Source organism: Amblyomma mixtum, chromosome 4, assembly GCF_055824585.1.
Source record: "Amblyomma mixtum isolate Tamu chromosome 4, ASM5582458v1, whole genome shotgun sequence".
Classification (NCBI taxonomy): domain Eukaryota; kingdom Metazoa; phylum Arthropoda; class Arachnida; order Ixodida; family Ixodidae; genus Amblyomma; species Amblyomma mixtum.
This window is the reverse complement of record NC_143015.1, coordinates 72,797,707-72,817,220: the sequence shown is the minus strand read 5'-3', so window position 1 is coordinate 72,817,220 and position 19,514 is coordinate 72,797,707. Positions and strand designations below refer to the sequence as shown.

The 19,514-nt window shown below is 46.6% G+C and overlaps 1 protein-coding gene across 1 annotated transcript in view; it reads right to left on the bottom strand.

Moving 5' to 3' along the window:
* Positions 1–19,514, bottom strand: part of LOC149346988 (sodium-coupled monocarboxylate transporter 2-like) — a 47,442-nt gene that overhangs the window by 16,421 nt on the left and 11,507 nt on the right. The window contains exons 3-9 of the mRNA XM_089541458.1: positions 18,520–18,774; positions 16,836–16,901; positions 15,423–15,474; positions 11,478–11,545; positions 9,697–9,854; positions 7,549–7,689; positions 2,659–2,788 (exon numbers count right to left, since the gene is read on the bottom strand). Of these exons, the coding sequence (XP_089397584.1) occupies positions 2,659–2,788; positions 7,549–7,689; positions 9,697–9,854; positions 11,478–11,545; positions 15,423–15,474; positions 16,836–16,901; positions 18,520–18,774 (870 nt within the window). The remainder of the gene's footprint in view (positions 1–2,658; positions 2,789–7,548; positions 7,690–9,696; positions 9,855–11,477; positions 11,546–15,422; positions 15,475–16,835; positions 16,902–18,519; positions 18,775–19,514) is intronic.

Here is a 19,514-nt window from a genome sequence, read left to right as displayed (position 1 = left end):
TTTTACGTTGCTTGCAGCACGCTACACGGTCAATATTGGAAGTGGCTATTAGGCCCGACCCCGAGGAAGAGGGATGGGGGTTTAGAGTGTGGTGTAAGGAGGGCAGTTCAGTGGGGAACTTAGACTGGAAAGTTTCTGGCAAGGCGGAGAGGCTGCGGCTGCTAGGGGGGTAACTAGGAGAGAAAGTGCAAAAAAATGTCACGGACTACCCAGCAGCACGCGGCATAAATCGCAGCAGCAGCATAACCGAAGACGGATAGGTAATAACAAAACAAGAAGAGAAGGCAGTTCATGGAAAAACGGGATGGAATGCGTGTTCCGTTTGAGGAGGAGGCCAGGGGAAAGAAAAATGACTAGAAAGGACAGCGGAAATGCGGAAACAACAGGCGCAAAACAGGAGACATCATCATCATCAGCAGCAGCAGCAGCAGCCTGACTTCGCCCACTGCAGGGCAGAGGTCTCTCCCATGTCTCTCCCTATCCTTCGCCAGCTCTGCCCACCGTGTCCCCGCAAATTTCCTAATCTCATCCGCCCACTTAACTTTCTGCCGCCCCCTGCTACGCTTGCCTTTTCTCTTGGAACACACTCTGTTACCTTTAAGGACCAGCGGTTATCGTGCCTTCGCATTACATGCCCTGGCCAAGCCCACTTCTTCCTCTTGATTTCAACTAGGATGTAATTAACGCACGTTTGTTCCCCCACCCACTCCGCCCGCTTCCGGTCTCTTAACGTTAATCCTATCTTTTCTCTTTCTACAGCTCACTGCGTTGTCCTTAACTTAAGCTGAACCATCTTCGTTAGCCTCCACGTTTCTTCCCCTTAGGTGAGTACTGGTAGGACACAAGTGTACGATACAAGGCACAAGAGAGCTAACTAACGAGAATAAAGGAACAAACTATCCGGACGTTTACTCCCCTTTGGTGGTGGTAATTTCAGCGAGACCTAGAGGTTTGGAATACTGATGCCAGTAGAGGTGGTAATAAACTCTGAATCGAGGATAGGCGCCCGTCACCCGTACGCCTAGTTTGCCCACGCACGTGGTCATGCACTAATCCATTCAAATGAGGTGCGTGCGGGAATTTGACATTGACAGTGTTCCAGTAGCTGGGTGCATGCAGTCAACGAGTGTTGAGTCGGGTGCAGGGGTTTATGGACAGGCTGGCCTTGCTTTTAGTAGGTGGCTGTCCGGGTTGTACAACATAGGGGATGTGGGGATGATGTGCATACAGACGAGGAGGAGGCGGTTTCACTTATTACACGGTTACAAGGCTAAACTTATGAAATTGATATCCTGTCATTCCTGTCGAGTTGTCAGTTTAAATATGGTCTGTCTCATTCACAATGTACAAAACTTCGCGCGAACCACGATGGGACACGAGGTTCAAGTATACCAGGTGTCCCTGCTAAATGTAACCAAGCTTTTAAAAAACACGGGGTGTCCTAGCCGTCTGAAACCAAATGAGGGTTGTTTAGAGTCGCGTGACCTAGTCTGCAGTATTTTTCGTTCCTCAAGGTTGACTAATTAGTTAAGCTTAATTAACTAACTTTTTAATTATTGACCCGAGGAGTAAAGTGTAAATGGAAAAGTTGTAGATCGCTTTGAGAAACAGCTTACTGGGACATTTGCAGGAAAGTAATATTTACGTAAAGTAGTTTTTTTTACCGGCCTTCAACCACAACTCGCACAATAAGAAAAAGCTTCCACATGACAACTGTGCCACTTCAACGTCCCAAGACGCGCATTAAAGAATAAAATCCGTTTTTTCTGAAGTCCTCTCTTCGATGAGACTTTGGGTGCACAATGGGGCAGAGAAGTGAGCGAGCAGCTGGTCACGTGACAACTTTCTTTTAAGGCCAATAAATGAAGGTACGCAAATCGTACCGTGATGGAAACAGCACTACTAGCGGTTGTTCGAGGCGATCTAAAACTTATGCGAATTTAAAACATGCAACATGCATTTTTTGAGAAAACTGTTGTCCTTGCAAAAAGTAGGGACATGACCACGCGGTTAATAATTGAAGCAGAGAGGATAAATTCTTCGAGAGAGACATGTATAAGCACTCCTTCTATCTTTTTATCGGATAAAGAGCTATTATTTCTCAGACAACGTTACTGATAGCACAGGTGATGACGTGGTTTTGGTGTTAAATATGTTGCATGTGTGAAATAAAAATTTTGTTGGAAGTTAGCGCTCGTGTTGTTCGTGTCTTCTTCGTGTGTCCTGTCCTACTCTGCGCTATTATATCGCTATGATCATGCACCAACAAGCCCAAAAAGCTACGCTTTTGATCTAAAACTGTTTTTTTTCACACTTTCTTCCTGAAGTAAACAATTAAAAAGTTAGCTAATTAAACTTAACTAATTAATTAACTTTGAAGAGCGAAAAAAAATACTCAGGAATAGGCCACGCGACTATGAACAACCCTGAGTTGGTTTCACTGGACTAGGACACTTCGGCTTTTTATAAAGTTTGGTTACATTTAGCTGGGACACCCGGTATATGCTGATATGGGTGCGTGTTTCTGCCTCGTGTTTCATCGTGGTTTGCGCTAAGTTTTCTTCATTATATTGCTTCACCTATTACAATCTGCACTACTGTTTCATTCACACCTCTCGCCGCGTGCTATTGCGCAAAGGAATCACGACTGGCGCCTACCTGGTCGTGGGTTCGTATGGCACCGGCCAGCAGTGGATCGCAGTCCCTGTACCAGTAGATCAATGCTAGAGCTCCAAATCCGTCCAGAAGTATGAAGAATGTGAAGCTGAATGCTCCCCCGACGGATACCCTGCAGCAATGGTGAGGAAGTCTTGTTTAAAGCACGCTGAGGGCAACTGCGTATATAGTCGGATACAGCTTAAGTCTGCAGTGAAGCTCCGCCCACATTCAGCCTCGGCGCACAGAATTCCTCCACGACGAAAAAGTAGTCCGCTGCTTAGACATTTCTTGTTACTTAAACAAGAAGCTTATCGCAAGAAAAAAAATTATGAGCTCTATAGTTTTGATACATGGATTGTTTGATATAGTCAAACATTAAAAAGCTGATTTCGTTTACAGTTGCGATTGGCCAGCGGAGTAATACAGGATGCCGCGGATCGCGGCCCAGTGTTAGCAACTGCTGTTTTTTTTTTAAGTTGTATCCTACTATAGTTATTGTTCTGAGTAAAAATAGGTTCTTCGTGTCTTGCTTGGTACTTTCATGTTCAGCCAGCAGCAGGAAATGACAGAGAATGTTTACTACATTCGAATCAGTGCGAACGCATGGATTTATGCTACTTAGAAGTCGACGATGAGCGGACCATACTCAACAATTCTGGACAATAGCATTTTTGAACGCAAAAGCGTTTATGGATGAAATTTTTGTATTCATTGTAAGATTTCACTATTACAATCAATATATCCGCAAATCTCCCGTCAGGAGGCTTGCATTTTTTTTTTGCTATCGTCAAAAGCATCTCCCATTCACCCAGAATAAGAACAAATTATGGCTCTCAAGCTACGTTGTACCAGATAACAGCTCTTCTTAATTCTAGGAAAGAAATAAAAGATCTTATCCATAAATGCAGAAACCAGCGCTTATTCAGGAAACAATTAGAAGACATGCTTTTAGCGGAACCCTCATAAGCTTACACTGATGAAAACGTGTCTAATGAATGTTGAAAGTGTCTTTTAAACTTCTGTTATCATATCTTGATGTGCCTATATGGTAACTTGCCTTCGAAATTTTGCCCTCCCCCTCAAGTATGCACACATACTTGAAATAAACATTTTTCCTTCCTTCATTCCTTTTCTATGGTAGTCTTAAAGGTTCCCAGAAACACAATCTTAGTTAACTGTTTTGCCTGTTGATTGCATACAGTGAGTTATAATGGTGCTATTAGCGTCGGTGATACCGCGTACATTCCGTTTTTTAATATTTTAATGTCTTCCCAAAAACAACTTCATGGCTCTGATGGTGTCGCCACACAGTGGCGGGTTTTTAGCAGCGGATATGACATCACCTGGCGCGAGCTTGATGACCGGACAAACAGTAAATATACTGCAAATAGTGTGAATAAATAGAGACACATTTTGTCATCTGTCTGCGTTTTATATTAGATTAACAAAAACAACTTGCTTGTCTTAGATAAAAGCCCTGCAAAGCAAGTAAAATAAAAATACGCCACCAGGGGCGCTCTGGCATGGAAACAACGCTGCCAGTCTCAGCAAGAACGAGTTACAGAGAGCAGGCAACCATGGAGTACAAACTTCCGTGACGTGCTCTGGCAGGCTGTTTTGATTGGTTGCGCCAGGTGCCGTCATTGGGAGAGCGAAATAGGAGTGGGAAGCCCCGCCAAAATCGAGTTGAGGGCAGCGTTTTGTTTGCTTGTATTTTGAAATTTCTTCACTGAATAACTCCCGTTCCTGTGCATAGATTTCTGTAATTCTTTTTAAGTCAGCATCTGTGTGACATAAAGAACCCACCTGAAGTATAGCCGGTATTCCCCCAGGCAGTGTTTCGCAGCCCCTTTAACTGCTCCATGCGAGTGATGGAAACGGTATAGTATAAAAGAAAGATTTCGCCAAATATCGGGACAATGGGCCATTACCTTCAATAGTTGTGTGCATTACAGTTTTACAATAAAAATTTTTATCCAAGAATGTTGGACGTAGGTGCCGCGGGACGGAGTGCTCGAGCTTCTCGAACATACAATCGGCGAGAGATAGTTTGGTAGGCTCTGAACCTCCGGATTAGCGCTTTCACATTAAAACATGCATTTATCCCATAGAAAATCGGATTTAAAAACCTTTCCGCCAGCATTTCCAAAAAGGTGACGTCATTTCAAAAAGGACGTGCCGCCACCGTTGTGAAGGGAATGGCGCTGTAGAGTAGACTCGTGGATCCCCTCGTACAACTCGTTGTTGACAGAGGCATTTTACTTGTGAAATCAGCTGGCGGTGGCGGAATCTGCATTTTGTTGTTTAGAACGCAGCTCTTAAGTGGCCGTTCGTAGGTTGAGCAGCATCCCTCATCGTCGCCATCAGCGTAACCGGGCTCCGAACATAAAAACACAAACACGTGCGTGCCACGAGGGCGCATAAAGTGCCGCAGCCACTCAGAGATGGCGCCAGAGTCGTACGCCGGAGAACGACGCAGAAGCTCCATGGAGGAAGGAAAGAACAGAACTAAGGAGAGGCCCTGACGTCACTTTTATGTGAAGCATACTACTTTAGCTACCACTTCAGCCCTTCACCGTGGTTATGCGCCTCCAAATCACGTGATACATGACGTCACACCACGTGACACGATGACGTCACGACAGTGGAGAAACGGGGGCCCACCTCGCGCCGTCGCTGTGGTTGTGCGCCTCCAAATCACGTGATACATGACGTCACATCACGTGACACGATGACGTCACGACAGTGGAGAAACGGGGGCCCACCTCGCGCCGTCGCTGTGGTTGTGCGCCTCCAAATTACGCGACACGATGATGCTTCGCATTCTCCAGGCTTAACCAAGTTAAGCTTCAGCCATTTTCATCCTTCTCTCAGTCACAACAATAACAACTCCGGGCACTTACGAGGCGGCCAGGTGTTGGGATGCCGCCTAGAAGCAGGGCTGATTTGAACGAGAAGCGAAAGCTTCAGCGTGCCACAGAGACCGATGAAGAGCGGGATGAACGTCTGGCTAAGCGGCGTGCTCAATATGCGGCTCGGTGACAACGTTCTACAACAACTGAAGAACAAAGCGAGGAACTGGGGCAGCGGTTGTACACTCTGCATTGAATTCACCGATGATCCCGTATATAGCTGCCACGGCAATCCTTGCTACACTTCTAGTGGTTGTATTAAAATGACCAAGTATTCAACCAAGGAAAGCCATGTATTACCAAGCCTAGCCATCAATATGAATTCGCATCTGACTAGGCTTAACCTTAGCTAAGCCTCAGCCATTTTTTTGTGAAGCCGCCCCGCAACCGGAAGTTGGCTCGGCTTTCCTCACTATCTTTCTTCTCCACCGAGCTACGGGTAGGGTCCCTACTACGGGGCGGGGGTCGCGCGCGGCTCGCAAGCGCTTCGTAAAAGAAAGGTATCAAAAAACCGCGCCGCTCGCCGCTACACTCCTACACCTCCCTCCCCGCAAACACGCACCTGGACACAGACCGGCGCACAGGTGCGTTGAACCTTTTCCGACGCCAGGCGAAGAAAGACGACATTGCGCGCCGCTTATCTCACCATTCTCCTCGGGCTACCGTACACCTGCCGTGTGGCCTTCGAAACGCAGCTCAGCATCTCCGAGAGCGGCTTCATGTTTCTGTGCTGTTTGGTGAGGTGCGGAAGTTCGCTGATCAAAACAATCAACGCTTCTTCGCGTGTCGAAGCGCGGTTCCGGAGTGCCACCTTTCCGCGAGATTCATTTCAATGCATCTATCGCTCCGCGTAACGACACCAAGTTTGCCGAACAAAATATCAAATGAGCGGTTATTTGCTGCATTTAAAAGCAATCTTAGATGCGTGCGTAACGTCACGACGCCAGGCATGTAGACCTTAACACGCAAGGCCGAACACACCGTGCCGAAAGCCCGTCCACCGCCACCGAGAAACACTCGGGCCCCTAGCAACAACGACGCTAACGACGCCGTACGCCGTTGCTAGTGGCCCGAGTTTTCTTAGCAACAACGACAACGTTGCTAGTGGCCCGACTTTTTAAGCCTAAATTTTGACGTCACTTCCGCCACATTCTCGTCAATGCATTGGGAATACGAAGGGCCTATCCTTAGTTTTCCTTCCTCCATGCAGAAGCTCCAAGAAACAACCCCTACTTACCCATGGCGAGCGCGTAACGCGTAACCTTGTGAACGTTGTGTGTGATGTCCTCTTGCATGGAGTAATGAAAACTCAGGAGTGGTCCTCGCTGTCCGAGCTGCGCGCCAAAAAACGTGCCGGAAGTCACGCACTTTCGCAAGGACTACTGGGAGTGTTTGGCCGACGGTGCAGCCAATAGCAACGCTGGGCGCAGCGTCGTCGTCTGCTGCAATGCCTGCTGCGCATGCGCAAGCGCGTTGAGACGGCGGCCAAGTGGGGGGAGCCGGCTTCAAAGAATGTGACGCGCCGTGTCGGAGAGAAGGAACTCAATACTCATGGAAACCTCGCTCCTTGCTTGACCAATGGGGACGCGAGCCTTGGCGGGAGTGTAAGAGAGCGTTTCTGGAGTGGGTATTATGCGTGTTTTCGCGTCTGCTTTGGCGCGAAGTGACGAACAGACGCGGCCCGCCCTATTTGCGAAGGACGTTAGCACCGTTGGTGATCTCGTTCCGTAGTTGTGGCTTCGAAGAAGCGCGCGCAAAATCAAAACACCTGAAGAGCTGCGCTCAAATTTCGAATCAGGAATTATCGCAATCGTCGGTGATTTTTTTTTGTATAGCTTATATAACCCCTGTTTTCGGTGGGAGTGGTCCCTTGGTAATTAGAGTGCGGTACCCTACGGATGCAAGCCAACTGCGGTTTGTGTACAGTGTGTCTTTGAGCCTTTTGTTTATAAAACAATGCCAAAACACGGATACATGCCATTTTGCCTGTCGCACTGTTCTCGCAGCAATGAACCTCTGCACCGCCATCTGGTCAAACCCCGTCCGGACAAGAATGAAAGGCAGCGCTCCAGCCAAGATGCTCCATACGTTTTCTTCACTCTCCAGGTCAAAATTTGTCCTGCAGTTTCAAGAAAAGTCGAGCGGGGAGACCGCGTCATGAGTGCTCCGCGATTAGGCTGGCCGGATGTGGAACCATTTTGACAGAGAAAACAAAATACGGGGCTCCATGTACAGTGCTTCACCTCTTCGTCCAATAATGAACCAACTAAACTCAGATACAATTCAATAACGAAACGGCCTTTCCCCATCATAGGATCCCCTTCCAGCCAATAGCGTCGGCCGACTCTCATGAGCCTGCTAGCGGGACAATTCAGGGGGTGGCAGGTGGAAGGGGATAGTCACCTGGATTCCTCACGGGTAGGGGATAGACCCCTCTCTGTACTGTGTCGCCGCTCCCTACATCGTCACGCTAGCACGGTCATCATAATCGGCCGACGGTATAGGGTGGAAGGGGATCATTTGACGAGGAAAAGTCGCTGCGTTCTTGAGTTGTAACCGACTATAGGGGAGATTAAACTATTCACTGAATATATCCTTCCACATTGGCATTTCCACTGTCAGTTAAAACGAATACGCACCTTACCTTTTGCAAAAAAGAGCAGCGCGAAGACGGGACCGTAAACAGCGACGAAAAGCCACTGTATCGTATTCGCGCTATTTTTTCCTATTATGTGGAACCAACTACTCTGTACTAGCGCCATTCTATCATGCATCTCTTTCGTGTTCCTTCTTTGCGCCTAATGTAGCTCCGAATGATCCTTAGATCTTCCTTTGGGGGCTTGCCAGGCAACGCCTTGGAACGAGATTAATCAGCAATTGCCCATTCATTAGCGTGGGCAGACTTAGCTAAGCGTGGATGCTTCACCTTCTTCCCGCTTCTCGGAATCAGCCCAGTATAGTGAAGACAGATGTGGTGCAACTGGGGAGGAGGAGTCAACACCGGCATCACCTTCGAAGTCCTCTCGCCTTGCGGCCCGCTTTTCTTCCCTGCTGTGTTGTACTTTTATGAAGGGTTTGGAAATAGTTTACTCCTAAACCAGACTGACGGGAACACGCTTCATGTGAAACTTTTCCAATGCGGTGCGTGTTGAGTGCTCGACCTTCACCCATCGCTTCGATTCTCTGACGGCACGAACAGAAGCAGTGATAAGCACAGCCTAGACGACTACTGACTCTGCTTTCCACTTTTTTAAGGCGAAAGCCTTTACTTCACTTCACTTCACTTCACTGTATTTTCCTTAAAGACCCTTTTCCAGGGTGTTACATAAGGGGTGGGGTTTACAAAATGCAGGAATCAACAGTGCTTGAAAATGATGATGAACATGTTGTGGCAGCAATATTATGCTCATAATGCTCATATATATTATAATATGCTAATATTATGCTCATAATTAATGGCTCATACTGAACATGTTGTGGCAGCAATATTATGCTCATAATGCTCATATATATTATAATATGCTAATATTATGCTCATAATTAATGGCTCATACTGTCGTCTGTCCGTTAACAAAGCGTGCCACACACGTTTAACTCGGGAATTAAAAATGATAGAAGAAAACCAATTGTTGTTTTAGATAGAGGAAGAAAAAATGAACCTAGAAGCGAAGTTTGATGAGTGCAGAGTAATTAGTTAATTAATTATAGGCAAAAATGTCGAAATTGTGTCGAAATAGCGCGGATGTCGATATCGCCACGGGAATCGATATCGCCACGGGAATTGTCACAGAATGGTCAGAAAAACATCAGATTTGTGTCAAATTAGATGAAAAATGTGTAATTAAGCGTAATTAACACTTAAGATCCCCGAAAGATGTATGATTTGGGTATCAGTATAGCCACGGGAACGGTGTGACGCCACATCCACCGGAAGTCGTCACGACATAGTGTCTTCGGCTTTCGCCTCTCAACACTTTAGTTGCCAAAGTGTCAGCGCAATTTTTAAACTTCCTCTTCTTTCGCTCAGCAGAGGCGTACACTTTAAAAACCTGCTAACACTACGCGCGGTTGCGGTTAAAGACAGTTGGAGGAAAATTTTCGTAAAGAAGGCACCTTCTGGTCATACCGGAGCATGTACTCAGTCACGTTGAAGTCGCTGAGTGGCCTCAATGGCGGACTGGCACTGCTTGAGTCGTAGATCACTTTTCCAATTATTACTATGGGAGACGCCAACATCACCGCAGCTTGTACGCAGTCAGCCCAAACGACGCCTCGCAGGCCTCCCTGTGAGGTGAAAGCAGAAGTACAAGCAGAAACAGCGCAAACAGAAAAACACAAACGATTTCCGGAGCCTTGTGCCGCTGAGGACGGCTGCACTTCTAGTTAAAAAGTTATAGTACTCCTTGATCACGATATCTGCCATGTTTGACGTTTTAGAGTTGCTATCGATTGCTGGCCATAGTAAATACAATAGGTTGCTATGGTATGAAGGTAACTGAGCAATGCTGCTGATTTATGGCGACAAGGACGAAACCGTGTGAAATTCGAGGTCTGGACCGTGCTGCTCAGTTATTAGCACCAGGATTTTGAACACTGTTTATAAATAATATATCGTACACTGGTGAACTAAGGAAAAACAGCTTTTTAAGAGCGCAAAAAGGGCTTTTGAGCGGGCAGGACTACATTTCACAACGCAATGCTGTAATGGCGGCTAGTTGGTTTCTCATCTTCATGTTGGCGCGCCATACTTAGGCACAAGGACTAGTTATAAAAACAGGACGAGACAGGTACGTGCGCGAACGTTCAGCTGTTTATTACATGTCATCATCATCATCATCAGCCTGACTACACCCACTGCAGGGCAAAGACCTCTCCCATGCCTCTCCAATCAACCCTGTCATTTGCCTGTTGCGGCCACCGTATCCCCGCAAACTTGTTAATCGCATCCGCCCACCTAACTTTCTGTCACCCCCTGCTACGTTTGCCTTCTCTTGGAATCCACTCCGTTACCCTTAAGGACCATCGGTTATCTTTCCTTCGCATTGCATGCCCTGCCCAAGCCCATTTCTACCTCTTGATTTCGACTTGGATGTCATTAACCCGCGTTTGTTCCCTCACCCACTCCGCCTACTTCTGATCTCTTAAACGTTACACCTATCATTTTTCTTTCCATAGCTCGCTGACGCACACGCTGACGACGCTGACGATAGTGCTGACGCACAGCGATATTCAGTTGTTAACAAGCAACGTGATGGAAAACGGTGATACACGGGTTACGGTTTCATGAATACCACTTATCTTCTTTTTGATACATGTTGTAGCGAAAGCTACATTGGCCACGAACTCGTGATTTCGCTGTGGCGGTGCTCCGAGGAGGCACAGAGGCCGACCTTGAACCGTTGCCTAGCAACCGCCGCTGCTGGTGGACGCCGCGCGCTCGCCGCGCCATCTGGCATGACGTCACACCGCGCGCCTCACTGCGGAGCCGCCGCCGCCGTTTGGTATGACGTCACACCGCTTGCCTCGTCGTTGCGCTCGCCTTAGCTTTCGCTGCGTATATCTTGGCATAGCCGAGCTAAGCCACTGCCAATTGTTGGTACATATATTTTTTGTATGTGATTATAAAGGAGAGCAGTACATGTAGTAAGCAGCTGAAAGTTCGCACACGTACCTGTCTTGTTCTGTTTTTATAACCAGTCCTTGTGCCTTAGTGCAGCGTGCACTAAGATAAGATGCACCTGAAGATTTCACAATGGTCAGTCCCCGGTGAACCGAGTAACGCACTAACTTTCAGGTGCATACTGTAAAACACTGGGATGAACTGCAGAACAAACAGAAATATACCCATTTCTCATCCCTTTTTACGTAATTGAACCCAAGGATTTAAAAGAGGAGAAGCGCCGTTACCAAAGCCGTGTAAACTGTGCCTGCGAAACCAATGGCGATGTTCGAGTACAGGAGCGGCACGGAAAACACTGAAATAAAGAAAGGAAAGAGCCAGTGACTGAAGAATAGTGATTATCTTTTGGCTAGCGTGGGCGACAATGGAATGTGGATTAGAAGTATACTCTGGATACCCAAGAGCATGGCTGTCATTTAGAGAGGCACAATATTAACTTGCACGGTTCTGCTTAACGCATGTTTAGAGAGTTCGGTGCCGCTGTTGCGAGCAACGGCTTGCCCCTTATTTGTATGTGTTTTTCCATAAATTTTACTAGCTCGCATTCTCAAGATTTGCACTGACTTGGTATGTAAAAAGCAACACTGAAGGACCGAAGCCGTTACTATAGCGCGCGCACGAGAATGAAGTTAAATTCTCACTGAATGAAGGCAAATTATAAACTTTGAAAGTAACCATTGCAATTGATCTATCCTTGAGCCCAGCTCTTATGCGCCAGTTCCCGAGTACAGTGGCGTGCCTCGCCGTCGGCGTATGAAATACGGCGAGAGCGAAGGTGAAAGACGGCGAGGATGAAAGACAGCGATAGCGAAGAGAGCGTGAGGAGGAAAGCATAGGAGGAGAGTATGGCGGTAGTGTGCATGCAGGCTGCGCGGCGGCGATCCGCGACACCTGAGTTGAGCGCGCCATATCGTTCAATAAAGTTTTCACTCACTCACTCACTCACTCACTCACTCACTCACTCACTCACTCACTCACTCACTCACTCACTCACTCACTCACTCACTCACTCACTCACTCACTCACTCACTCACTCACTCACTCACTCACTCACTCACTCACTCACTCACTCACTCACTCACTCACTCACTCACTCACTCACTCACTCACTCACTCACTCACTCACTCACTCACTCACTCACTCACTCACTCACTCACTCACTCACTCACTCACTCACTCACTCACTCACTCACTCACTCGCTACCTCACTCACTCACTCACTCACTCACTCACTCACTCACTCACTCACTCACTCACTCACTCACTCACTCACTCACTCACTCACTCACTCACTCACTCACTCACTCACTCACTCACTCACTCACTCACTCACTCACTCACTCACTCACTCACTCACTCACTCACGTCCCTCAACCCGGGAACGGGCGCCCTAGAGCTACGCTATAAAACTGTGCCAGCTGTGTAAGGCTCTGCTTTTGTGAGCTGCTTCTTTGTGAAAGAGAGCAGGTGCACGCTGCTATAGATACTCTTTTTTATCTATTTGTGCAGGTTTTATATTTCCTTTTCAGTGCATCACACTCGACGCCCTTGATTTAAGGGCGCTCAGTATAACTCATCCCACCGCAATAAAAGGGCGTCTGCGCTGAGCGCGGTTCTGTAAACAGCTTCAGTGTAGCAGGTGCACATCCATCGCAAGGACTGTCAGAGATAAAAAAGAAATGGGGACAGAGTACGCGCACCGACGGTTGCTGCGAATCCTGTGTACGCTGGCTCGATATAACAATGTTTTGGGCACAGGAAGTCAGAAATCCTTTGCTTGGTGAAGCGGTTTTTCTTTCTCATGTGCGCAACATAAGTAAAACTCTGCCACTCGCGTACAGGATGAGGCGTCCGCTAGAAACAGCTCGACTGCTGCCTGAAACCCTGACGCTAGCAACACGTTCAAAAAAGAAGTGTCTGCGGGGAAACGGAGATTAAATATAATTGACTCTTTGCGTGGTTAGGCAACCGTCACGTGTAGTGGCATACATTGTCGTAGCCAGAAATTTTGTTCGGGGGGAGGGGGGGGGCTCATGTTGCAGCGCGGCCTCCTCATAGATTTTGTGGAGGGATCAAACGCAAGAATAATAACTGCATTGCCATATTGACAATGCCATTGTGTATTAGAATACGCTACGGACTGTCTAGGCAAGTGAAATAACTATTTTTAAAAAATAAAGTAATGTATTCGTATGTCTTAAAAATTGTGGCAGACATAATTGATACCGATGCTTCCGTGTTTTTGTGTACTTATTAAGTAAAGAAAATATCACACGAAGTCTAGAAATATATCAGTCCGAAACCAGTAAAGCAGTGCATGCCGCTGATGTGAAAAGCGTAGAGGCCTTGAAATGAACAAGTAGAGGACAAACATTTTAGTGAATCTTTGTCGTTCAAGAACCTTTATATTTCTGTACATATGCAACGACAAGGGAAAATCCCAATGACGCTGTCCTTCGTTCCAGTGTACTGCGCAGCAGAAGCTGTCACCGGTCATGCATTGCGAATAATTGCACCAAAATTTTAGTCGCAACAGCAAGCACATGTTTAAACGAGGAGTTCTGCCCAATTACATTAGAAGTGCGAAGATAAAATGGAGTATCAGAAATGCGAAGATACAACTTGATGTAGGACAAAAAAATGCCACTGGAAACAGTCACTTTATGTATACACAGAGCCTCGCAACAAGATATTTCAATGCACGTATGGCTCCATTAAATATACGTATCTAAGCAAAAGTCGCTCTATATAATGCGTCAAACAAGGCAAATAAACATCTTGCGCAATCACAGATAGTGAAATTTGCACACGGAAAGACAGACGGTCCAGGCAAGAACAAAACTATGATAGCAGATGTCGCGATGTGTACTTGGGCCATGCTGCGGCCGGTGACGGAAAAAAATTCGAGGGGGGGGGGGGCTGAAGCCCTATAAGCCCCCCCCCCCGGCTACGCCCCTGGTGGCATGGCATCTCAAGAAGCATGGCCTGCTAAGAAGATTGCGCCGTTGCGTTGTTAATGGTGTAACGTGGCAGAAGCGGCTTTCGTTGTGGCTCAAATCCTGACACCGGTGCCATTACTGCTGGAATGTGGGAGGGGCTGTTGCCGGAAGCATTTCTTAGTTCCTGTGTGTCCCTTCTCTCGGGTCTACTGAGCCATTATTGCCATTGGAAGTATACAAAGCTATAGAGAGTGGTCTGCACTGTAGCATTGTTGCGACTCGAATTAGGTGTGCTAGAAGTTCGGTTTTCACTTCGGTTCCGGTGTTCAGATCAAGTGCTCAAGGACGACAGTTGTTTGAATAGTTACAATGAGTCAATGTCCATATATTGGGGATTGGTTGTTCTCTATACTCCGTTTCATACATAGCAGGCAACGCTACGGAGGTTGCTGAAGTAGTGCGTCCGCTAAACTACATTACTCCGCCACGTATCATTCGTTCTTCTCAAAACTGCGGTTTTTGTTTGGACGAATACAAAGAGCGGTATAAAACGATGCAGTAGCATTGAAAATGATGTTCGAAGCTGTGAGGCGCTCTCTGGCCATAATGTTCACGGAGTGTGAACTACTTTTTGGGTGCGGATTTAGTAGCGGTGATTCGCCCTACCAACCGCGTATCATAGCGCCACGTCTACTTTTTGCTTCTCGAAATCTCGACGAGTCGCTGGACGAAAATGTGGCAAGAAGTGAAACGAAGTCCAGGAGGTGCCAGTCACGGCACTTAAGATTTGTCGCTACGAAATATGCTTGTGTTCGCTTTGGTTGTATGGCGGACTACTTTTTGCGTGCGGACTTAGCCTGAGCGAACAGGCGCGCTAGCCTTGGCAGCGTTGCCTGCTGTGTATTAAACGGAGTATACATTCATAGATCCATAGGGAGTCGTCCTACCACTATGGGAAGTAACCCATTACGCTATCCCGTCGCACCCTTAAGGCGGAGCACAAGTGTCTCCTCCAGTTTATTGTCACTCCGAAAAGCGAAAGCATGAGCTGATAGGCGAGTTGGTTTTGGAACATGGTTACGAAACAACGCGTTAGCACAACTCCAGAGAAGAAAGCCTTCCGCTCTTTTCTTACATGCTTATTCGTTCATGCTGATTTGCGTTGGATGAGGTGGGAAAAAGCTGCTACTGCTTACTTCACTAAGTGCGAGCATAAGTAGAAAAATACATACTCGTTGAGATTCCTATTGCTGCGCTGTAGATGCCAACTGCGCCGAGGGTTTGCTGCGTTCGGTAAATCGCATTTGTAAAGAAATGCAATTTTTTTTGGAGCATAATATTGTGATGCATAATTTGGCAAGACAAATGTTCACATTGCATGCGTAATTATTTATCTCGCACGTTGGGATATTCAGCGGTTGTTGAAGGTGGTGGTTATTCAACTTCCATAGTGCAATAACTCGGGTTGTAGTGTGATCACATTGTGTTATTTATATCATCAATAATCATCAGCCTGACTACGCCCACTGCAGGGCAAAGGCCTCCCCCATGTCTCTCCAATTAACCCTGTCATTTGCCAGCTGCAGCCACCGTATCCCCGAAAACTTCTTAATCTGATCCGCGTAGCTAACTCTCTGCCACTCCCTACTACGCTTGCCTTCCCTTGTAATCCAGTCTGTTACACTTAAGGACCAGCGGTTATCTTGCCTTCGCACTAAATGTCCTGCTCAAGCCCGTTTGTTCCTCTTGCTTTCGACTAGGATGGGATTAACCCGTGTTTGATCCCTGACCCACTTTGCCCTTAATTCAAGATCTTGTTCTGCATGATGCAGGTGCGTTTAATAGACATGATTAAATTTACAGGCACACCAAATTACTTTATGGATTGGCAGAGCATCACAATTTGCCAATGACTTCACCGGAACTGATATCACTTCCAGGTATGGTGGTGTCATGTCACTTCTCTCCAGGAAATGGGATTATCCGCTCTGGTGACGTCACTGTTCTCAACTCAGTGAGCGCATTCTAGCGATCGACAGCACATTTTTTTCTAGAGGAGGCTTTTTGTTCTATCGCATTAAAAAAGAATGCCCAGGCTTAGCTTGGTTAAGCCAAGAATGCGTTGCATATTGCGCGTTCTTTTTGCGCGAGGTATTGCTTGGCGGCACTCGATTTTCTTAGCAGCTTTTCCTTCGTGACGTATGGATGGATGGATAGGAGCGCCCCCTTTGAAACGGGGCGGTGGCAACCGCCACCATGCTCAGGCGTCTTTTTTTTCTTTTTTGTTTTTTTTTTCACGTGGTTTGGTGACGTCGCGTCACCACGTGACGTGACGTCACCAAACCACGTGACGTCACGTCACGTGGTTTGGTGGCTGCCCGGCCGCGCCCAAGGGCTGAACTGAGTGATTGCAATATGCTACACATAAAAGTATATTCTTTGAACGATGTAACAACTTGAACAGCACATTTCTCCGACCCTTAGGCCCTAGATTGTTTATCGAAATGCTGCAAATGGGGCTAGTTGGTAAGCTAATCTCATATGCCTTACCGCTATTGTCTTTGCTCTGCTACCCAACGAACGCTAGGGTCATAAACCGTGCCTTTTTTAAAAGCCCGCGAATAAGCTTCGCTAAAACTGCTTACACTGAATACGAAGTAGACGATGCATGCTGTGATGCCGACCTTGTTGTCGAAACGCAGCCGTAAGTACTGAAATTGATGAGAAAAAAGAAACAAACCAAAGCAAAAGTATTTATTTACATCAGAAGGTATGAAAGGGCACAATGCACATTTATTCAGCTATACAGACGTCCCCACATTTGCGAGACTACTTCTTTCAGTGGAGGAGTGAATAGAGTTGCACAGATTGCCTCGTTTATAAGCCCCAAGGAAATTTAACAGCGGAAAATTGAACTCAGCTGTATAGGAGAATGTGGCATGCAGAGAATATACTCGGTGCTGTCAAAATGTTAAAACACGAATAATGCGATGGAAAAGGCATCATCCGCGTTTGAATGCGAATAGGTTTCGACTCTTGCGCTTGGGTATAATAAAAGCACAGTTCGAAATGTTAGTGATGTAGAGCTTTCATCCTGCAGGATACAATGAGCAAGAAGAAAAGAAAACGTAAAGGAACCATTGAATAACGCGAATGATGTGCGTTTCATAAAAAAAAAAAACTTAATAAAAAACGGGTGCTTTGGGCACCACGGTAATGGAATTTCGTCGAACGTTCGGTGCTGTGACATTTCTCTGACAAAGGTTAGCGCAGCACAAAAATAATCAGGAGAAAGGAAGACAGGACGACGTGTTTTTGTGTTGCGCTAACTTTTATCAGAGACTATGCACCAACTCGCCCAGCAGAAAGTTTAGCCGTGGCATTTCTAGACGTACGCTCACCAACCATTGGCCGGTTTCGTGCTTATAACAATACATGTCCTTCATTCTCGGGCAAAAATTTTTGAAATTTGGAAAATTTTAAGACACTGTTATGGAAATACTGAAGGTAATGGTCCATTATTCTGATATGTAGCAAAATCTTTCTTTAACAGTGTTTCCATCGATCCCATCTAACAGTTAAGACTGCCGTGGAAAACCAATGGGGAACGCTTTTGACGAAAGCAAAAACGTGAATAGAAAAAAAAATCCAAGACTGCCGTCGGGAGATCTGCGGTTATATTTACTGCTATATTGAAATCTTACATTGTATAAAAAAATTGCGTTCATAAACAGTGTTGCGTCTAGATGCGTTAGCACTTTATTTTTTTTATTGCTACTCCAACAAGCCCCCGTACAACCATTGCTGTCTTTTGAACTTGGACGCAAAAGCAAAGTAAAATTAGATCCTGACGGCACTGTCACAGCTCCCTTTTGTATGGTTTGGAGATGTACCGTCTTTGTCAAAAGCAACCAGGTTGCATGGTTTCCTTCTAGCTTGTATAGTGGTGCCCTTGTGGCTTTCCTGAAGATCAAAAGGTGTTGGAAGGTAAGAAGACCCAGTCTTTACCTTTAACGACCGTTTCAGCTTCAGGAAAGCTGTAAGGGTTCCACTGCACGAGCTAGAAGCAAACCATGCAGCCTGGTTACCTTTGACAAAGACTGTACAACATTAGACAAAAGATTTCAGTTCACATGGTTTGCGTTTCAGCCATTTGTGGAGATCATGGCACAACCTGAAGCTCTAAATACCGGTAGTGTAATAACCTACATGTATGACATGACGTATATGAATCCACTGCATGGTTCGACAGCTACGACCTTTGCTCGAAGGCGTATTAGCAAGCCTGCACGTAGATCATTCAAAATGCGAAGTGCGTCACGTGTTCACCTGGAAGACGGACGCCACACGTAGCTTGTAGAGAAGCGGTACCAGCGCCATAGACGTGATCGCCACCGACACTGGCGTCGAAACCATCCACCACAGGATGTGGAAGCCGTGGCTGTAGTAGTGGCCTATAAAGGCCACCACGGCCATTCCGCTCACCGCGGACGCCAGGACCGAGACCGTGAGGGCTGACGCCGGGATACTGCGGCCGCCCAGGAACGCCTCCATCTCGGGGCTGACCCTCTCCCCTGACGCCGCCTGCATTTGGTCATGGATGCAAAAACTTCATTTCAGAGTCATTCAGTCGAAGGGTCGCACGACTTTGTCCTCCCGCCACTCTCGCTTTTGCGTCGGCCGTAACCCCGTGGGACTCGGCGACGGCCAAAGCTCGATTGACGATGTTTCTTTGGACTTCTGGGTCTGGGTTGTGCGTCAGAGCTTTCCATGAGTCAGGTGTGCGTGTGTTGTCTTTGTAACATGGGAATGTCCAGACCATGTTAGATTAACGTGTTAGACGCAGTCCAGAAAAAAGCTGCGCGTTTTATATGTCATCGTTATGATCGCGATTTCTCACCCTCTTCTACACTTCTCTCATTTAATGTAACCACGCTCTCCGCCCGTCGCCACACTGAATCACTAAAATTACATTGTATCGTCAATTCCTCGGTAAGGGTCTCTGATAACCACTACATTAACTTTGCACTATTATCATCTAGAAGAAGTCATCACGAGCTAAATTTGATGCCATATTTTGCACGTACCAATTTGTTCAAATTCAGTTTTTTTTTCCAAGTTCAATAGAAGCCTGGAATTCTCTGCCTGGGTCCATTCGTTCATGTCCAGTTCAAAGTTTCATAACTGCCGTCGAAGACGTATAATAGCTGAATATTCCTACCGTGTCGTTAACAGTTCCTTTCTTGTTTGATACTTTTTTCTGTGTGATTTGAACTTTATTGTAATGCTCACTTTGTACATTTTTTTGCATTTTGTTACCCTTG